Source organism: Phaenicophaeus curvirostris, chromosome 2, assembly GCF_032191515.1.
Source record: "Phaenicophaeus curvirostris isolate KB17595 chromosome 2, BPBGC_Pcur_1.0, whole genome shotgun sequence".
In the NCBI taxonomy this organism is placed as follows: domain Eukaryota; kingdom Metazoa; phylum Chordata; class Aves; order Cuculiformes; family Cuculidae; genus Phaenicophaeus; species Phaenicophaeus curvirostris.
Window position 1 is genome coordinate 101,806,757 of NC_091393.1, and position 21,632 is coordinate 101,828,388.

At 39.2% G+C, this 21,632-nt stretch overlaps 1 protein-coding gene across 2 annotated transcripts; it reads right to left on the bottom strand.

The window, feature by feature from the left end:
* Window positions 1–1,914: 1,914 nt before the first annotated feature.
* PAPOLG (poly(A) polymerase gamma) lies at window positions 1,915–21,134 on the bottom strand. Of its 2 annotated transcripts, none has more exons than XM_069851034.1 (22): window positions 21,117–21,134; window positions 17,303–17,461; window positions 17,164–17,230; window positions 16,445–16,526; window positions 16,252–16,361; window positions 14,996–15,049; window positions 13,803–13,914; window positions 13,069–13,158; window positions 12,439–12,577; window positions 12,213–12,285; window positions 12,010–12,130; window positions 11,613–11,697; window positions 11,252–11,305; window positions 10,277–10,396; window positions 9,843–9,952; window positions 7,033–7,154; window positions 6,787–6,953; window positions 5,815–5,921; window positions 5,524–5,738; window positions 4,708–4,779; window positions 2,816–2,872; window positions 1,915–2,035 (listed from the first exon to the last, which is right to left on the bottom strand). In XM_069851034.1, exons 2-22 carry the CDS (start codon window positions 17,383–17,385, stop codon window positions 1,937–1,939), a joined length of 2,139 nt encoding a protein of 712 aa, XP_069707135.1. In that variant the 5' UTR covers window positions 17,386–17,461; window positions 21,117–21,134; the 3' UTR covers window positions 1,915–1,936. The 2 variants fall into 2 exon arrangements, with proteins under 2 accessions (XP_069707135.1, XP_069707134.1); XM_069851033.1 differs by lacking the exon at window positions 21,117–21,134 and adding an exon at window positions 21,048–21,091.
* Window positions 21,135–21,632: the final 498 nt, after the last annotated feature.

A 21,632-nucleotide genomic window follows, 5' to 3' on the forward strand; every position in this document is an offset into this window, starting at 1 on the left:
TTATTAAAAATATGGTACTATGACAGAGTTGTAGACTACTACAAAATACTTTTTCATATTTGCTTTACTGTTTATCTTATCAACTCCTTCAAAGTCATGATGGATTTTTATTTATACAGGTGCTGAAGCTGTATACATACTGTAACTAGTACACAGACCTGACAATGTTTAAATACCATGTTTTTAACTAAGGTCACTATACTGAGGTAACTATTCTATAAACTCTGGGTGTAGTTCTGCTAAAAGCCACTTAATTCCATTTCTTAGTTTTGACCTATGCTTAAATTTCAGGAGGTTTTTTGGACAGGAGAGAGAAGAAAATTACCTCTTAAACCCAACTAAGGCAAATTTTCTATGAGATAAATGGCACTTGAAGTACACTGGAAACCAGAGGTAGTAAGGAATGCCGGCATTGTAATAAATATAATCATGCTTTCTCCATGGGTAGAGAAGGCTAGCAAATTAAGACCTTGCAAGATACATACCTCTAATTTCTGTAGAGTCCTTCAGTCTTGTCACTAGGGTTTTGAGTAGATGCTTAAGATGACCAGAGGTTAGAAACGCTGTTTAAGCCAAGCAACTAGTTGTAAAAGAATTCAGGGGTAGTTGTTGTCAGCATAGCAAACTAGGCCTTTAGCTATCAGTGACGTTTGCAAACTGCACTACTCACAGGCCATTAATTCAAAATCTAGAAATTCTAGAAGTAGGAATGCAGTGTCTCTGGTGTCCTCAAATTTACTGTAGCATGACATAATTTTGTAGAACATTTTTTGTGGCACTGCCCCCCCCCCAAATTGGTTTAGTAGTTGAGATTTAGGCAGATCCCATCTGCATAAAAAAAAACCACAAGAGACTGAAGATTTTACATTTCTCTTCAGAACATAGTATTTTACAGTATATACAAAAATACTCTGGAAAAAAAAAGTACAGCTTCATTTACAAAACCATTAAATTATAAAGAAGTTACAATAGAGAAATTGCATAACATTTGTATCATATGATCAGAATTTCTCCCCACCCCTCAAAAATCCCTAATGCACTTAACTGGGAAGTAGTGTTACCAGTTTACAGAACCAGACTCAAGATTGCTACCAGTGTTCATGTAACCATTTGGAACAACTTTCAGGGCTTATGTGAAACCATGCTCTGCATGCCAGTTGCTTTCAAGACTGTGGCTTGTAGGTGGGTAGTAGTGTCAATACTTGGCTGTTGCTATGTTTAAGTACATATTCAGTTGTATATTTTAGTTTAGCTTTACTACCCAGTGACAATCAAAAACCCTCTAGTCTCATGCTGAAGCTGTCTCAAGACAAAAAAAATCAGATAACATGGCATAGAACACGTCTATGATCTCCACACTTTGGTAGCATCCTCTGCTGCATTTTCTTCAATATTTAATTTATGGGCCTCCATGGGAGGCAATAGTCGTGTAGTGCATGGCTGTGCTAGACAGTGGAAAGCTACTAGCTGCGGGAGCTAAGCACCATTGTGATCGATGCACTCGAGTGTATGTGCCAAATGGGAAAATAATTTAAGATGAGCACAATATATGCACATGAATCAAAAAAAGCACAAATGAATACAAGCACATTCATACACAGATGAAACCAGAATGTGGTTGCAGCGACTAGTTAACTGTTTACATACATTCTGAATCCAAGTCACAGGACAGGGTGGTTTTAGTGGCTTTTTCAAAAGCTGCTTCAGCAACTGACAGTTAAGACTTAAGACTAATAAGGATAACTGTTGTAAGAATACGCAAAGAGCAGTTCAAAAGCAAGAAAGCATTTAATAACGCTGTAATATAAGGCCATCATTTTAGCTGGCCAGTTGCAGTACAGCAATAGTAACCTTCCATGCTTTGGTAGTAACTTCAAGACATGTTGATAATATGGACCATCAAATAAGTAATAATCTTTACCTGAAGAGATATTGGTTATGGGTTAAGGGTAAGTTTGATGGATCTTTTAATAATACAAATACTATTTGTTGGAACAGGAGATGAAGAATCTGGTAGTTCTTTACTGGAAAGCCGCTACAACACGCAAAAGATGCCACCGGAAAAAAAAAAAAAAGCAAGCTTTAGATTCGTTAATATAGAAGTAGCAGCAAATAAACCTTTTCCTAGCTGAATATAACATTCTTTATGCACCAAACCAGTATGGCCTGAACCCAAATATTTATAGAGAAGGATATTCTCACTACACCACTTGTTTATTTACCACCGGTTTACAGAGGAAGAGCATTTCCCCTCTGCACACTTCTTTCCTAGCATTGAGATAATTATATTCCTGGTCAACAGACTAATAGAGGAAGCTACCATCCTTTTCAGATCCATGAAGCAAGAAAACAGTGTCTCTACTGTCCAGATTACTTCCAGTCTTATATCCCTCACTTTCACAAAATTTTACATGACATGGACGAGTTAAAGACACTCATACACTTCAGAGCTTCCAAGTCTTGTCACAGAAATACGTATACAAGTATTTAAGATCAGATCACTTTATAGAAGGTCTGCAATGTGTACAAATCTTTTTGCTTAAGAAAAAAAGCAAATCAGGAAACATTTGTGTCAGTATTTGCACAGAAACATGTTTTTTTCAAGTTCAATAACTAAAAACTTCAGTTTCATTTTAGTGAGTAAACTTGGAAGGTCACTCTCTATATAAATTTTGGTGGAACCATTATAGGCAAAGCTTAACAACTACTTAGATCCACCAAGTTTACAGGTATTAATAGCATATAAGTCTTCATACATAAAATGAAAGCTCTAGTTTTATTCTACTTATGAGCAGAAAATCACAATATGTAATACCTGTGTCCTTGATGTGTCAATAAGTGGAATCAGCATGGATCTTCTTCCAAGGGTACCCTAAAAAAGCCAGACGGGACTCATTAGGCAGTATTGTCAAATTTATGACTAGTGACAAGATCCAGCAGCTAAGATACTTAAAATTCAACTACATACATGCATTGACAACCTCCAACTCATACTTATTTTTTTCTCCCAAGCCCTCTAAGCACACATACAGCATTTCAGGTATTTCAACCTTCAGTCTGCCAACAAGACTACATGTTGATGTGAGGGTGTGTCCTCAAGACTTTATGCTTCAGTAGCAAACTACACTAAATATAAAGTTCTTTATCCTCCCCTTTGAGAGGCCAAATGCTTTACTCTTTACAGTAGTTTTAGTTTAATCAGGCAATCAAATGGTTTAAAAACACACACACACACACAAAAATTAATTTCAAGCATGGGACAAAGCCAGATACTACCAAATCATCTAGTATGAGGCTGGTGTAAAAATAATTGCCATTTTTATCATTGTAAACTGTGATGCTTATTTAACCACATTCATGTAGTAAATCATTTTAAAGTACAAAACTGACTCTACTTATGCTAATTGTTTTATTTTCACTCCTTATACCTTTTTATATTTTGCTGTCAAATTAAAGATGGATAGAAGAAAATGGAAGTGATTTTGCTTTGAGTTCAAAAGCAGATGTAAAGTAGCAGAAACGGCTACCAATATCAACCAAGCATTTGGCCAGGGGACTGTCAAACGTACAGCTTGACATTGATGCCAAAAATTTCAGAACAGAAATGAGAGCCTTGAAGAGGAGAAGGGACACAAAACCTTCTGTGATAGATGACAACCCATTGAGGGCAGACCCATGCAAAACAATTTGAGAGGCTGCAGAAGAACAGAATGTTGACCATTTAGTTGTTTGACATTTGCACCAAACTGGAAAATCAAAAACTCAATAAGTGGGTGAGTGCCGCACAAGCTGAACAAAAAACCAAACCAAAACAAAACCTGCCATTATGAAGCCTACTCTGTGCCTCCTGTGCAACAAAAATGACCCCTTTACATTGTGACATGTGGTGAAAAATGGACTCTATATGACAGCTGATGGTGTTCTGTGCAGAAGCTGGATTCAAGTGAAACACCAGAACACTTCCCCCAAACCAGAGCCACGTTGACAGGAGATTACGGTCCCTGTTTGGTAGTCAGGATGTGGAATCAGCTACTACAGCTTCTTGAATTCTGGTGAAATCATCACAGCAGAGAAGTATTGCCAGGAAATCCATGAAATGCACCAAGAACTGCAATGTTTGCATCCAGCATTGGTCAGTTGAAAAGGACCAGTTCTTCTCTGTGAAAACGCCCAACCACATCTCACAAATGAATCTGCAGAAGCTGCATGAACTTGGCTATGAAACTATCTCACCCAACTTACTCACCAGATCTCTCTCCCACTGATTACCACATTTTCAAGCATCTTTACGCAACCTTCTGCAAGAGAAGGTCTTCACAACAAAGCAGCACCTCAAAAAGCTTTTGAAGAATTCATCAGTTCCAGCACTCCAGAATTCTATGCTTCTGGAATAGGTAGACTTGTTTCGTGTTGGCAAAAATGCATAGATTCTAATGGTCCCTATTTTGATGAATTTTATTCTAAGCTGAGTTATACTACTTTAAAGTTGACCGTTAAAAACAGCAATTATTTTCACACACAACATTTAAAAGATTGGTCACACAAATGTGATATTTGTAAAATAAAGACTGAAATAATTTAAGTTTAAAACCATATTTTTATTTACATGAATAAAAGTGTAGAGAACTTATATGAGGGAGTCTAGGCACTAGGACAGTTCATTCAGTTTTTCAGTTAGTCCACTGAGTAAAACCCCTCCAAAATTACATTTTCTGTAGATCTTCTCCTGACATCTTCTGGATTGCCACTGTCTTTGAATGCAGAATCTTGACCAGTTAACTAAAAGAACAGAATACACAGACTCAAAATAATTGCTGTACTAAAGTTACCTTCATATTTGAGTACAGCTTCAGTCAACACATTAAATGCATTAGTGGCCTTTCTTAGAAGAAGATTTAGACAAGGCTACCATTCTACCTTAGACAAGGTAACAGTTCTGCAAGTTAATTCTTTACAAATGTCAAAACTAAGTTTTTCCTAGTTATTCTTTGCCTCTGTCTCAAATCAGAGGTCAAGCCACAAGAACAGCTATTTAAGGAGATCTTTTTATATAGCAATAAAACAAATCAATCTAAAGCTACCACAAAACCAAGATTTAACAAGCAACTCCATGCTGCCATTTCAGCAGTGGAGAACTATCAATAGGCATTCAAAAATCATCTGCCAAAACAAGATTAGTTAATACTTTTACACTTATAAGACACTCATCCTCTTCATTTTGAGATATTTTCTGAATTACTTTAAAGAACTACTTCAAACAAGCCAGTTCATTCAGCAAACGGTAAATGCAGTAATATAAGTACAGTAGTATTTAAAGACCCTATTACCAGACTAGAAGCAGTGCCAGATCTTGGAGAAAAATTACATCGGAGATAATTTCTCATAGATACATCCTATGCTTAAATTTAAATTCCCGAATCCATTGGGGATGTATATATGCATTTATTCTCAGTTATTTAATTCATTCTACATCAATAAGTAACACTACTACAAACCCCCACTGGTCTAGCCACCCTCCCTTACCTTTTCTCCATTTCTTGGTTGTTTGGAGTAATCTTCTGATTTAGGTAAATGTGGTAGTTTAGGTGCAGCATTCTTAGCACCTGTAATTGGAGTCCCACTTAATTCACATTGTCCTTGGATCAAGTGTGCTCTAAATTGAGAAACTGTGTTACGTCCTGGAATGGTGCAACCTACTGGAGGTCCTGATGTTCTTACTGAAACTGTAGCCTCCACCTCTGTAGGACACATAGAGCTTTTAGAGTTCAGCCATGAAATTAAGGACAACATTACACCTACTAATTCAATACATACTTGAATTAGTAACAGGAATGGAGAGTCCCTTAGACACTGGTGGCACAGGTACATGAGACATCAACTCTCTCTTTTTATTGCCATTAGATATCTGATCTACTGCATTTCTGTAAAAGTCAAAATAATAGAGTTAAAATGCTACTTTGCAAAGTACTATATGTTTTCAGGTAGTTTGTGCAAGATAGAAGTCCACCTTCTTAGCTCATTGTCACAGCTGTACTAAAGAACAGAAACTCATAGCAAATCTAGCAAGAGATCTTAATTTTGCTGAACTTCAGACAGCGAAATCAAACTTAAGCATTTTCTTTATTAAGTCTTTATGTACCGATACTGCTTTCCAGCTCAGTACATCCAGCACTGTGCTGCTTTTCATGAATGGATCTGTTCCACCCATATGTGCACCCAATTTTTTTTAATGCTACTTTTACAGTACTAAACAGCCTGAACGCAGCAGGGATTACACATTGGGTAGCATCCAGCTATTCCCTTAATATTCCCTCCTATGTTGAAGAGGCTTATGGGCAAACAGACTTCTCGGGAAGTGACTGACTTCTACTGCCTGACTTCTAGGGTTTCTGTGATCAAGATCACTGTGATCAAGATCAGCACTTCATTGGAAATTACTGCATACCATTAAACATACTTTGTTAAAGAACAGTTACCTACACATAAAATACTCCAGCTTCAAGTTACACACTAATCTAAGGGGATTTATATGCAAGATCAAATAATTTCTCTGGTATCAAGGTACACATTCCTATGTGTTCATGTACATTAAATTAATTTTTTCCAAGAATTTCTTTAATCTGTTTCCTCCCACATGCCCAAAGGATATGTCAGCTTTGTTTCTGAAGCCATTAGAGCCCTCCCCATTATGATACACATGGGTATCTTGCTTGAACCTAAGATCTCATGCACATCAAGTCAGTTAAAAGCAGCTTCTTCACAGTTCTGAAGTCGTATGGTGCTAACCTTTCTGTCTCTGCTGTAGCGGTGTCCAATTTAGGTATCTTGCTTAAAGAGGAATCAGATTGTGTTCTGCAGTCTTTGTCTCTGGAACTGTCCAAACAGCTTACATCCGACGAAGTCCTTTTGCAATGAAGTCCACTTGCATTTTGACTAGTACCTGACACCCTTTGCTGAAACAACAGTTAAGAAAATATTCAAGTCTTTAATAAATAAAGCAATGAAATATTGCCAGAAGAACCAAGTTTATACCTTCTTTCTTTTCTGTAAGATTTCTGCAGGCAAAAAATGGTGGAGATGCTTTCTCTTCACATGAGCTGCATCAATCTTCATACCTTCCTTTAGCATGTTGAGGTTGTTAGCCTGCCAATAAACTAACATGAAATTGAAATTTAGCACTGTATCTTAGTGGAAATATTTGCATTAGGTATTTGTCAAAGTTACATATAGCTTCTTTAGAAACAGCAAGCCTTTAAGTCTGTCCAACCCAAACAAAGAACAAGAAGCTTCCAGCCTAGCTGAACAAAAAGTGCTACCCAACCACTACACTTAAGTCAAATTCATCATCTTGAGACTAAGACGCCCATTTTACATCCAGTACAGAACAAAGAACAGCTATTTAAGTTCAAATATGCATTTATGTGCTCAGTTATAGCTGTGTTTTGCTAATCATGCAGCTCACATGAGTTGACTTTAACCTGAACAAGATAATACTCCTTAACCATTAGTTTTCTGGTTGAAGATAAGATGTATAGGACTTTCTGAATCAAACCAATAGTGGGCAGCTGGTGAGACCAGACATGTTATTCAAGGTTCAGATTAGTTTATTTTAGATTTACAGCTGTAATTGTGGGGTTTTTTTGTTAATGGTTATGTAACATCATATAACTTCTCAGTATTCAAGACATCAAAATTCTGTCTGTCCAAGGAAGTCAAAAGTCCCTAAAATCTGGTCTTACTTATTGGAATCTCTAATTTAAATAGGCTTTTCTTAACTGCCTGCAAACAGTCTATCATGCAACTTCAAAATACTATGCTAGCACAGCAGTTAAAGAATTAAATCACATTTAGATAAGCTTATGCTCATGACATGCCTGCTAGATAACTGGAGAGTCAGTTTACCAATATACATAGTGGAAATCAAAGTACACACAACAAAGTCTTAAGACCTTCTACGGGAGATCTAAAAGTGGAATAAAAGTACAAATATGAACATTCACACCAATAAAAACAGCTGCTTCAAAGTAAATTCAATAATGTTTTTACATCAAAGTGAGTTAAAGCTCACATAAAAGCCTTCCAAAAAGTGAAACATATTCTTGAGTTCATCAACCTGAAGTTAACCTCTACCCTCTAAAAATATTCTCTTCAAGTCAAGGCACATGATAAAAAGTTCTCTCATAACTACTTGTAACTCCCACATTTGCCAAAGGTTTCACAGCTCTCAAGAAATACCTTTTCTATTTAATCTTTCTGGATTGAAATCCTATATCTGAAAGGTACTATAGGCTGTGCTTCACTGAACTAAGAGCACACAACTATACTAATAAAGTTTATGTATAGAAATAAGGGATTTAACATGGATGCCACTGGATGTAATGTATAAGACAAGCATCAGCATAAGTAACGGTACAAGTCTGTGGAAGTCATCCCATCTGGCTTGAAACTCAGACAAGAGTTTTGATGCATTTTTCTGGGCTTCTCATATTTTAAAGCTAAAAAGGTGGTCATGTTTTACTGCATTTACTTACATTGTCTTAGCCAAACAACACAGCTCATGCTGATACTATGGATAAGTTTATCAGTGCAAACAACATTTAAAGGAATGCACTGCTTAGAACTCTGTCCAAGTACACTTGCCACTTCAGAAGCATAACCCAATTTCTTTAGTTCATTATTATGTCCAGGCGTGAGCCTGACACGCATGCATTTCTGAGAGGCACAAGAGCAGTCAACTTGGGTAGACGTAAACAGATATGGAAGAGACCTATACTTTGAAAGAACTCACCTCCAACCCCCTTTATTCTACCTTATTTAACAACACTTGCAATATTACTTTATTTCTACATCTGTCAAAAATAATGGAAGATGAACATGAAAGTTTACATGCCTGTAACTACAATGTGACAGCTCACTGATTTTCAAAGTTCTGTGATAATATACACAAACTTATTTCGGGAAAACATTCTCAGGCATTAAGAACTAATTTTCGAGCCAGATACAGTTAATTCCCATTGTCAAAGTTCAGCAACTGACAACTGTTTTGGACAAGTGCAGCTACACCCAGTAAATGGACAATCAGATGTGAAGCCAGAAGAAGTCCATTTCATGAAATGCAGTTCCTTCATGAGTGTTTACACTACGATCTGCAGAACTCATTTATCATAGAATCACCAGGTTGGAAGAGACCCACCGGATCATCGAGTCCACCCGTGCCTTAAACACCTCCAGGGAAGGTGACTCAACCACCTCCCTGGGCAGACTGTTCCAGTGCCCAATGACCCTTGCTGTGAAAAATTTTTTTCCTAATGTCCAGCCTAAACCTCCCCTGGTGGAGCTTGAGGCCATTCCCTCTCCTCCTGTCCCCTGTCACTTGGGAGAAGAGGCCAGCACCCTCCTCTCTACAACCTCCTTTCAGGTAGTTGTAGAGAGCAATGAGGTCTCCCCTCAGCCTCCTCTTCTCCAGGCTAAACAACCCCAGCTCTCTCAGCTGCTCCTCATAAGGCCTGTTCTCCAGTCCCCTCACCAGCTTCATTGCTCTTCTCTGGACTCGCTCCAGAGCCTCAACATCCTTCTTGTGGTGAGGGGCCCAGATCTGAACACAGGATTCAAGGTGCGGTCTCACCAGCGCTCACTATTTCACTCATAGCATATGTTCTAATAGTACACACTTGTTTCAAGGTGGACTTACTTTGCCAAAGTGTCGAAAGAGTATGTTTTTAAAGCTAATAATCTATATGCTGCTCTCTATAGTAATATCCAATACCAAAAGGAAGCATAATTCACTTTGTGAAGCAACTTCCACTAGAATTAAAATGACTAGCGCAAAAATATATGCTTACCTGTATCTATGAATGTCTGTATAACGTATGTCAAATCAATGTTAGTTCTTTCTGCATTTTCAGCTTTCTTAAATATGATTCCAAGAAACCACATTGAGACATGTCCATTCCTAAAAAGACAGATCTGCAAGTCTATCATTTGGCACAGATGCAAGTTATTTGGATGCTAGTATCTATTCTCAATGGATTAAACAAAGCAGTTCAGTTGTACACAGCAGTTAAGATTAGAGTCAACCCATACTTAAGCTCTCAAAATCTTCAGCCTGAAGTTCTCCTATTTTAAAAAAATCTTTCATACTCAGAGCCTTGTCTGTCAGAGTATGCATCTACAAACAGTAAGTACATAACTGAACATCTCACAGATAAGCTGAGTGAATATAAACAAGTTATACTAAATTGGCCAAACTGTATTTCAGAAAAGTAATGAAACTCACTGTTTACAGAGTTCTGGCTTGCCAGGGAAAGACTGTGGCTTTACATGTGCCATAGTTATAAATTCATCCCTCTCCAAGTTTCCAACTAGCACACGAATTTTAGATTCAACAAGGCCGATCCTAAAAAGAACAAGAGATATTTATGCATTTTTAACAACATCATAGTTACATGCCTTTTTATAATACATTACTAACACAAAAATGCTAACCAGTCAATAAGCAGTAAGGTTCATTTAGATAAGCAGATATTAGATTTTTATAGCACACTCTTATTTCATAATTAAGAGTTAGTCAGCAAATTTACATAGGTTAAACACATTACTACTGGCATATCTCCTTTCAGACAGTGACAAATGTCATAATCAGCTGTTTCCTCTACCTGCAAACAAGGAGGTTCTCACATTAAGTTTCACAAAGTAGACAGGCACTCCTGCACTTTACCTACCCACTACCAAGTGTGCTGAAATGATCATTTTCAGCACTAAACATAAGATGCCTGAGCAAACTATAAGATTAAAACTTAGTAAATACTATCTATCAGCATTCAGATGCTCCACACAAACCCTAAGGTTTCACCCAGATTAAACAGCTCTGTTTCACTTCACTGAACAAAAGCAGGCTCTGGAATAGGTGTAACTAAGTAACCAGAGCAACTTAGCACTCAGTGCAATCTAATCCTAAATTAAATATTTCATCCAGTAAAAAAAGTTATTAAACAAAGTCTCATAAGGCTCTACAACAGTGGTCTTCAAAGCGTGTAGTGGTTTACAAGCTTCTTTAATAGCAAAATTAACATTGATTTCCCTTTACAAGAAAGCTTTTAATTTTGCTGACGAACTGTTTACTTAACTTGGCACTGTATTCCATGCCTAGTTGTACAGTTTAATACTTTTTGTAAGCTGTATTAACAAATAAAGTGAAACTCTACATTTAGTTTCACTTAGTTGTTGAACCCACATTTAAAGCAAGACTTACCACTCTAAGTGATGCTCTTTAGTAGAGGCACTCGCAGTCAGCACAATATAATGTCTAGAAGAAAAGGAAAATTAACACATTAGCTAAGGACTTCATATTCCTTCAAGTGAAACTAAAACTGTCTTAAATGTATAGAATATGACTTCCAGACAAGACAGACTATATCCTGTATTCAGCACAATATTAACTGAAAAAAACCCAAACTTTAGAATTGCATTCTGCTACATTCTAAATATCATAGCTGATGGTATTTAGAAAAACATACTTTAATGCCATCTTCCATCTAGACAGCAAGTTAAAACTCCCTATGCTAGCCAGCAAATAAATAATTTCAAGTTCAGACAACAGATTTCATACATACTTGTACTTCTGAAAGAAGTTCAGTGGTTCAAAGAGCTTTGACCAGTCTGATTTTCCTTGGAGAATCTCATTCATAACTGCAAGACCTACAATTAAGGTTGAAAACCTTATTTCCATTATGTTTATGACTAACAGAACACGATATAAATTTTACAAAAATGTTTTGAACAGTAATTGACAGATCAAAAAGCAGGAATTCCCTTGACAGAATGCAGGTTTACTACAACAGTTAACTGTAAAACTGGTCCCTTACTGCCTGTAATAGGCATACATCCCAGAGACCTACTCAGCCTAAAAGGGCAGAACACACTATGGAATAAAGCCAATTCAGATAGTGTGGTTTCATATAGCGAGAATTATATTTTTTAATCAGTTAAAATGCATGAAAAGAACTTTACCATGTTTTAACTCCTCCACCATTATTGCTCGTGTTGATGTAGATACATTGTACGTAGAATTCTGCTGTGGATAGGCTGGGGTAATGATAGGCATTACGTGATACCGGTCTGCTGGGTTCACCTATGATGTTAAAACAATTTTGCTTAGCATCATTTCAGGTCAGAAGAAAGGTTAAAGGCTTCTGAAGTCAATGTCTACGTACCCTAGGATCCCATACTGGTAAATTAAGTTTGCTTTCTCCGACTTGTTTCAGCAATACAGGCTTTGGCCATTCCCTATGTAAGAAATGCCAGTAACTAACTGTCCATTTAAAACTCCGCCATATAATTCAGGGTAGGATTTAGTGTTGTTGATGTAAATCTTATATAAGGAACTACCTCTAGAAGTGTCACTTCTTTATGCAAATTAAAATTAACAATAGCTCTTACCATTCTGAAAAAATCAAGAAGAACTTGCTAACAAGAGTAGAAGCCAAAGCATTTGGGTAGAGTTGACATATTCTTGCTACTAGCATCGCCCAGGAAACCCCACCAAGAAATCCCAGCATGTTGGAGTAGACTCCACGTCCTAGAATCAATACACTGCAGTTAGCCTGTGGTCTTTCAATAACCAAGTATATTTCTTCAGATTTACAACATAAACTTCACAATCTATAGAATACTTAGTACCCTTCAGCCTCAAAGTCAATGAGGCCAAAGTTGTTGGTCCTTACAGTGATCAGAAAAAGAATTATGGCCAAACCACTTCCCAAAACACTGCCAATCTGAAATTTACCTACTCTGCTACAGCTTCCCATTTTTATCATTTGTAATCAAGTTCCTGATAAGTAATAAAGCACCTTGTCTTGTAGGTGCACCCTTCTCCTCCCTACTCTTACTCCCAGTAAAAACCACTAAATCTACCAAATGGACAGACCTTGAATGTAAAGCAAAGAGTTTTTAGTTTAAAAACTGTCATTTAAACAGCTACCCAAAGCTGAAGTGCTTCTAATGGTCTTGTTTTTCCAGCATGAGATGCCTCTGAAAAGTTTAAAGATCACGAACAATCACGTTACTCACGTTTTGCCCACAGTTTAATTGCACGGAGCGTGAGCCGGAAGTTCTCTGTATTTGGCACTAGATGCAGTATTTCATCAGTGACCCTGCAGCCTGTAAGAAAAAAGTTGAAATACAGAAGTTAATAGTAACAGGTATAAGGAGTTTCATGCTATACTGTATCAACAGCTTACAGTTTAACATTCAAGTCTATGAAAACAATTTTGGATTACTTGCTTTGTATTACCTTAAAAACTATAGATTACACAACATTCAGCACCACTTCAGGTAACTGGCACCCCCAACAGCTTTTTCTTAGTTTAGACTACATCCAACAATTTTTAATAAGGGCTTTTCTACAGGATTGTGAAATCTGGGTTTCTTTCAACAGCCAGGAATAATTAAACCAGTCAATGTTATACCGTGAGCAAGTTAGGCTTCAGGAGTTTTAAATACCTTTTTTCTCTTTATGAACTGCAACTTATTCTTCTCTATCAAATCCTGTACCTATACATCTGAAGCAGTTTCTGTGGCAAACTGCAACAATGTAAATATCCTGATCAAAGAAACACAAAATACAGGTCTATCTAAACACAACTCCTTGAAACATCTACATTTAAGTGCAACGCCAGCTCCTCTGATTTCAAATGTACAGGAGATCAGTTCCCACATCTTGCACAGAAACTTTGCTTGCATAATGTGCATTCTATCAAAAGAAAGTGTTACTAAAATTGGTAAAGACGTGTAAATGTACTTACCATTTAAGCTCCGTATACACCTTATATCCAGGCCTCTCAGACACGAGTCATCTCTGAGATCAAGATTATCAGGAACAGTTTGCATAGACAGTCTTGCAAACAGAAGATCAATCTTATGAGGGGAAAGTACCAACCATGAGTTAGAATGCTACACTGTTAGCTAGTAGGGGAACAGTTAGTTGACTAAGTCTAAAATGAGTAGTAACATTTTTATTTAGAATTGTGTGACTATAGATTCATCTCCTAAGAGATCTATTTGCCAGAAAACTCAAGAAAATTGCTAGGGGTTCCACATTTTATTTATGACACCTCCATTGCATCCTCCATTTCTTTTAAAGCTAGGGAAAGGAAGGTGTTTTGGTTTTTTTTAAATTGAACAGAATTTATCTTAATTCTATGGTAAATTTTAAGTTTGACCACCTCAACTATACTTCAGCATAGAAAGGAGCATTTTCTTTACACAGTAAGCCCTTTATATTCTGAAGTTACCTGGTTTTTAATAGTCTGAGCCAAGAAAATTGTTCTGTGAACATCTGTACTAGGTAAAGGCCACAAAAAAAGTCATTAAGTAAGGGTTTTCATGACGGTGATAACAAGCACAAACTTGCTACAGTACTACAGCATGCAGGTCTTTATTCACTGTATAAAATATATTCGGAATACAAAGATTCCAGACGCTGACAAACCATGGCAGGAGTCAAATGAGTACTTTTATTTTTCATTTTCCAGATTTTTTGACTCCTAACTGCTTTATTTTTTATTTGCAACAAAACATTTAATCTGCTGACATAATTCATACAGTGAACTACACCACATGCAGCCCTTTGTAGAAATCTACCCTGTCAGAGCTAAGAAGAGTTAAGCAAAGACATTGCCTCTACTTCTCCTCTGCAAAATCCTCTAGGTAAATGCTGTTCAAGTAAGCTACCCTGGCAGGTTTAGAAAAAGATGCCTCTGATGTTCCCAAGCCTGCCAGGCTTCCTAGGGGTTGGTTTTCCTATAAGCTTCCATTCTACTGCAATATCTTCTAGGATAAGTTGTGGTCAGGCTGTTCAATTGCAGTTTCCTAAACATACTTTAAGAGACCAATAACCTTCAAAAATAGTACAGTCACAGGTCCCTGGAAAAGGTATTCTATTCCAAAGCAAGAAAAAAAAATTACTCAGTTCAAGAAAAAAAATTGAACTCCTTACCTCAATACCATCAAACTCAAACTTGACAACTGGTACATAAGCATCTTCAACTGCCTGTAAAGGAGAGGATAACTGTGTAAGAAAGCAACTTTCACTAATTTAATATTTTTCCTAAAATATGATACAACACAGAATTTAGACTGCTGAACTACTCAGTATAAAGACAGTAGTTTTTGAACCAAAAGAAGTAGTAATACAAGTTGCAAACAGCGTAGCACTAGTACTAATACAAGCTTTAAAAAGTTTTTTAGCCAAGAAATTCAGAGGCCGATCTTGTAATGAACAAACTGCACACAATGAGCCATCAATGGCTGTAAGATACTTGCTTAAGGCAGTGAGGCAGAAAAAGATCTCTGTAGCTATCTTACTACTGGTTAACACCCAGAGAAATATAAAAAAATTAAATCTGTCCATATGTGAACACGTGCACTAGTCTCCTGCATTTTTATTTTCTACCATGCCAAGATGCTATCAGTTACCTTACGGGATAGTTTTCTGTTTTGTAGACCACTTGGTAGAACAGAGCCATAGCCCTCTGCTTTCAGGTGAAAGTCATCTAAACAAAGGCTCGTTGCCTATGCATATGAAGTCTTTCAAACTGTGTGCACTGGGAAGACCAGGCTAAGAGAAGCAATTCTCAGGAGTTCAGTTTTACATGCAAGGTACACAACATATCCACCTGAGGGTGATTTCACAAAGCAGTTCACAGCACAGCTCCTATTAATTTTATGTAAAGCTGACAGCGTGCATCCTTTCTGCTAAGTCTCAGGTGGAGTAGCCAGAGGGAAACATGACCAGAGGGGAACAAATTAGAGGTACTAAAGTACATCCATATGAATCCCATGGCAAAGTTACTGACAGAAGCTTCTCCACATAATATTCCACTTCCTTAGTTTTCAGGCTGGCCTTCCTCTTCCTGTATGTAACAATCTTATTTCCAAGCCTCTTACTACATTTAAGATTGAAATCAAGACTCCTAGGGAGTCTTGATCTTTGATACAGCTGACTCATTCCCAAATCATGGGTAGGGGAGAAGCCTACTGCAAAGATTCTTCTGTGATTTACAGTCACTGGGGACAAGAAACAAAAGGACTTAAACATGTTCATGCTGCATAAAATAGTATTTTAGAAGGTGCTCAGAAATAATTTCTTCTTTTTATTTTGTATTGCTACTGAAAGTCTTACAAGCCAAGTCTTTAATACTAATATTCTTATTGCACAAGTTGCACAATCTATCAAGGAGAGAGCTTACTCACTCTTAGATTTTTTATTCTCTCCTGCTGTTTTAGTTTTTCAAAGAATGACTGAAAAAAATCCGATCTTTCCACATGTCTAGGAGCAACACAAACAGCATCTATGTCAGCACCTGCAAAGAGAGTCCATTTCTTCTGTTATTATTGGAAGCCACTTTCAAACATTAAAACTATGACCAGACAATGGAAGTTCTACCTTTAGTGTGTACTCCAAGTCTGTAAGAACCGAATGTATATATTTTGCCACCAGCATTTTCTATTATTGAAGGAGGAACTTTCTGTGGGTAGAAGAGAAAGTTTACTGTAGAATACAAGACACACATCGATCTATGTGCAAGTTTAAATAGCATAGGAGTTACTTAGAAAGACAACAGCCTCTATAAACAATCTCTTCTCACTCCTGATACTTTTCACTCTGATGTGAGCGTTTGCAACTCAAAAAAAAAAAAAAAAAAGAGATGAGTAATGTAGCAGTCCTTTCATTAATTTACACAAATTAAGACCTCTTAGTCTTCGTGCAGCAGATACACATAAATTAACACAATCTAAGAACTATACAAAAGGCAAATCTAGTGTCATAATTTCAAACTAGATTGTGTGCTGTAGGCTATTTGGGGTGAGATTAGTGCCTGTTTACCATCCATCTTACCCCACAAAATATTATTTCAGCTTTGTTAACTGCTACAAGTCAAACAACAGTGTGACTTCACAAATCTATTCAGTGCCCCAAAGACTTGAAGATCTTTATCTGAAGTATCTTTTATACCTTATTTCAATACCAGTTACTAAAGCTCCACTCAATATCTAAGAAAAAAGTTAAAAGTTGAACTTTAGCATAAATTCTAGTAGTATGGCCTTTAAAAGAGGAAAAAAGGCTTCAGTTGTTTTGATAGGAACATATAAAAAAATCCTTACCTTGCTCTCTCCAACTTCTGAAATCCATTCTCTGACCAAGTTATTCAGCTTACCAAGAACAGATATCCTGTAAAGAAAACTCATGTTAAATTTGCACTAAAAAAACCACAAGGGATTAAATTTTACAGTCCTGTTATACCTGTGATTCAGTTCTTCCTTATCTTCAAATACTCCGAAGGGCTTCATAGCTTCAACTAGCTCCTCAGTATGAGTGTAATCCATAGCCTCAGGAGGAGCCAAGCTAATCGGAGAGGTAACTCCATAGTGCCTTGGTAGCTGGCTCTGCCTCCTAGAAGTACTGTGGGAGAAAATAAAATACTGAAGGCTTCACTAGAGAAAAAAACCCAACAAAACCAACACACTGCTTACCAGAAAGCACTCTCCAATTTACATGAGCTAATTCACCTTCTGCTCTTTTAACCAGCAGTAACATAAATGAGAATAAAAACAAATCCTGATTATGATTTTTAGATAACTTGTCCTTAGAAGTCACAACTACTTCTTTAAAAAAACCTTTTGGATATAAGAAAATATCCAAATTGCTACCATCTTAAAACAACTTATTTGCATTGCTCTAGACAGAATCGCTCACCTGGAAAATAAAAAAGGCTTAAAACTCAAGAGTGGCACTATACAGAGCACAAGTTTAGGATACATTTGAGTTTCATATCAGTTTTCATTTAAGGATATTCCTGTTGGCTTCCAGCTAACTTTAAACAAGACAATTTAACACTGGCTTCTTTTAGCTAAATACATTTATTGTTCTTCTGATTTTGGAAGGGCATTATATTAATTGTAAAGAATGGGCATAGAATGGTCTGTTAAACAGAGCTGATGCTGTAAATTCAGTATTATCTTTGTTTTGTTTATGGAAGAGTATGAATGAAAACATCAACCAATCTGCAGCTAATGATGCTAGAAGAGCCTCGTACTCTTTTAAGAGTGCTCAATGTCATAGTTCAGAAGCTTAGCTGTACATACATCTATTATCTAAATCCAAGAGAGGTACATCAGCACATAAAGCAGTACAAGTTAAGCCCTGTTTGCAGAGGGTGCTCAAATCTGGTTTAGCTAGCCCACTGCCCACTTAGGCTGAGCAAGACACCAAGCATCCAGGATTAGAGGCCCACAAGTTTACTGCCTAAGGAACAGCAGAGTGTAATATTCACCTCCAACCCTCTACCTTCCCTGCATCGCATGCTTAGACTTGCAGTCAGAAGCAAATGAGGACTGACATGGCAGGACAACATGAAATTAAAGGCAGCATTAGCCATTTTTTTTTTCTTACACCATAGAACCCTTGTTTCAGAGAGGGAAGAGTGGAGGAAAAACAACCCTCCTCCACATTACCAGCTAAAACCAGGAGATAAAAAAGGAGCAGAACAGGAGGCAAAAACTGTATTTAAGAGATCAAGGGTCTCTACAGAAACACTAGAAGCAAAAGGTGGAGACATTAAAAGGTCTAGACAACTCGTCATGCTAGTCAGTCCATATCTAGGCCCCAAAGCTAAAGGGATTAATTGTGCCATTACTCAAACTGGATATTTTTCTACTTTGCGTACAGACAACTTCAAAAACTAGATGGGTTAGTCAAGAGATGCTTATAAATACTGAAGCTATCTGACCCATTTTGGCTGGAATAAGATTACAAAGGGCTCAAAGGACAACTTTAACATTTGATTTAAAAAAAAAAAAAAAAAAGGACAGCTTATCACAGTTCCTTACTTCTAATAGTTGTCTTTATTTCCCCACTGAAGGAAGACAGATTTCTCCGAGTAGCTTTTTCCACCAGACATACCTTTTAATCCAGTTGTGTGGTTTCCCTCTCCCCCCCGGCTAGTTTTTCAAACTCATTTCTATGCGCTTTCCAAAAAGCTGGGGGGGTGGTTTTCAGATTGCAGCTTTATCAACTAGTCTTGCTAGTCAGAATGGCTGTTTAGTTACAAGTGTAACTAGTCAATGACCTACTTTGCCTTGCCTTGTTTATAGGCATTGTCAACTCCCACTGCTAGGTAAAGTTATTCATAGAGAATATTTTCCTTCTTATGTTATCATCTTCATAAGAAATACAGAAGGAAAGCCTGTGTTTAATTGCTGTGCACTACATCTAAATTAAAACACTTATTGCAGCAACTTCCTACATGTTTTAAGTATTACTTGCATTGTACCACTTGCACTTCAGAAAGTTTTCATGAAACAAGAATAGGTTTTACATTGCCAGCGCTCAAGATCTTTCCAGATTACAGAAGGCTAACACCTGCCTTTCATTGCCCCATTCTTCCTACAGAGACTCTAATTAGAGATTGAAATAAAGGAAACTATCAATTATACATATTAGATACTATTATTATCAAATTCTTTTAGTCAGTAGCAGATATTTTTCAGTTGCTTCCATCTATTACTGAAAGTTTGACCTCACAACTTAAAAGCCAAGGGAAACGACACTCTGAAAGTTTTATGGAAAGAGCAACTTATGCCCAACAGATATGTTCCCCTATTAATCATGGAATGGTTTGGGTTGGAAGGGACCTCAAAGATCACCCAGTTCCAACCCCCCTGCCGTGGGCAGGGACACCTCCCACTGAATCAGGTTGCTCAAAGCCTCATCCAATCTGGCCTTGAACACCTCCAGGGATCAGGTATCCACAACTCTGCACAACCTGTTCCAGTGCCTCACTACCCTCACAGGAGAAAATTTCTTCCTAACATCTAACCTAAATCTCCCCTCTTCCAGCTTAAAACCATTCCCCCTTCTCCTATCCCTGCACTCCCTGATAAAGAGCCCCTCCGCAGCTTTCCTGAAGGCCCTTTAGGTACAGGAAGGCTATTATAATGTCTTCCTGGAGCCTTCTCTCTTCTCCAGGCTGAGCAACCCAAATTCTCTCAGCCTGTTCTTGTACGGGAGATGCTCCAGCCCTCTGATCATCTTTGTGACCCTCGTCTGGACTCGCTCTAACAAATTCACATCCTTCCTGTATTGAGGACTTCAGAACTGGATACAACAATCTAGGTGAGGTCTCGTGAGAGCAGAATACAGCAGCAGAATCACCTCCCTCAACCTGCTGGTCACACTACTTTTGAAGGGCACAGCCGGCTTTCTGGGCTGCAAGAGCACATCTCTGGCTCATGTCGAGCTTCTCCTCCACCAGCACGCCCAAGCCCTCCCCTCAGGGCTGCACTCAACCCATTACAATTGGGGGAAAAAAAAAAAAAATCGGAAGGGACATTAAAAAAATAACGTGGCATACATGGCAAACTACCTCCTCACCCACCAGCCTCCCGTTCGAATCAGAAGCTGCTGCAGTTTAACGTTTCACTAACTCACGCTACGATTCATCCACCACAGTGAACCGCTCCAGACCCTAATCTTGTACGAGGAGTTAGCTTGAACTGCTTTATTCCAGGTTTTGCTGCTTATTTACAGCTTTACAAGGCTGCGAGCCCTGACTCCCGCGTACTCGGAAAGATGCGGAGCAAAGCGGATCCCATAACGGCTCGGGCAGCGCCTTCAGCCAGGCGGCTCCCGGGGAACGAGCTGGGGAGACGCATCCCTCTTCCTCCCCCTCCCCCTTCCCCACCGGGACAGGGAATCCCTGCGAACCAGATCGGTGAAAGCGACGGGGAAGCCCCCTCCCCTTGGGTCCCGCACCTCGTCGCCATCGCCCGCCGGCCGGCGGCCCGGGAACGCGCCGCCAGGGACGCCGTTGCCTGGCGACGGGCGCATCCCCCGAGCGGCTCCGCGCCCGCTGCGACCAACCGTTTGTTTTAATCACAGCTCCCCGCTCCTCCCAAGCCCCCCCCACCCCCAACCCCGGGGCGGCGGCGGCGGGCGGGGCTCCCCCGGGGAGAGGCGAAGGAGAAGGGCAGAGCCGCCGCCGCCTCACCCGCACGTCTCCTTCATGTCAGCGCGCCCCGCACAGCCCGACCCGCGCCCGCCGCCCCTTCTACACCGCCTCCTTCCCGACGGCCGCCGCGGCAACGCGCCAATGGGGAGGCGGAGCGCGCGCCGGGGGGCGGGGCCGGGAGGGAGGCCGCGCCCCTCAACCCCCTCGCCGGGCCCCTCGCGCGCGCGCCACCTCGCGGCGGCGGGGAGGAGGGGCGGCAGCGCCGCGGTGCCTCCAGCCCCCCCCCGCGCGCTCCGCTCCCCCCGTCGTGGGCCGGGTCATTTATTGCCGTGTCCGGGACGCCCCCTGCCCCGAGACTGCGCCTGGAACTCTTTCAATTTAACTCTCAAAAGCGGGTCCCATCTGAGCTGACGCTGCTGCGAGCGGGGCTGGGCTCTTCTCCCAAGTGACGGGACAGGATAAGGGGAATGGCCTCAAGCTCCACCAGGGGAGATTCAGGCTGGACATGAGAAAAAAAACCTTCATAGAAAGGATCATCGGGCACTGGCAGAGGCTGCCCAGGGAGGTGGTTGAGTCACCTTCCCTGGAGGTGTTTAAAGGACAGGTGGATGAGGTGCTGAGGGG

Coding starts and splice junctions, on each gene's coding strand:
- PAPOLG (XM_069851033.1), bottom strand. Junction 12,578..13,068: donor AATTAAACTGTGGGCAAAAC/GTGAGTAACGTG, acceptor TATTGATTCTAG/GACGTGGAGTCTACTCCAAC. Junction 11,698..12,009: donor GGTGGAGGAGTTAAAACATG/GTAAAGTTCTTT, acceptor CCTTAATTGTAG/GTCTTGCAGTTATGAATGAG.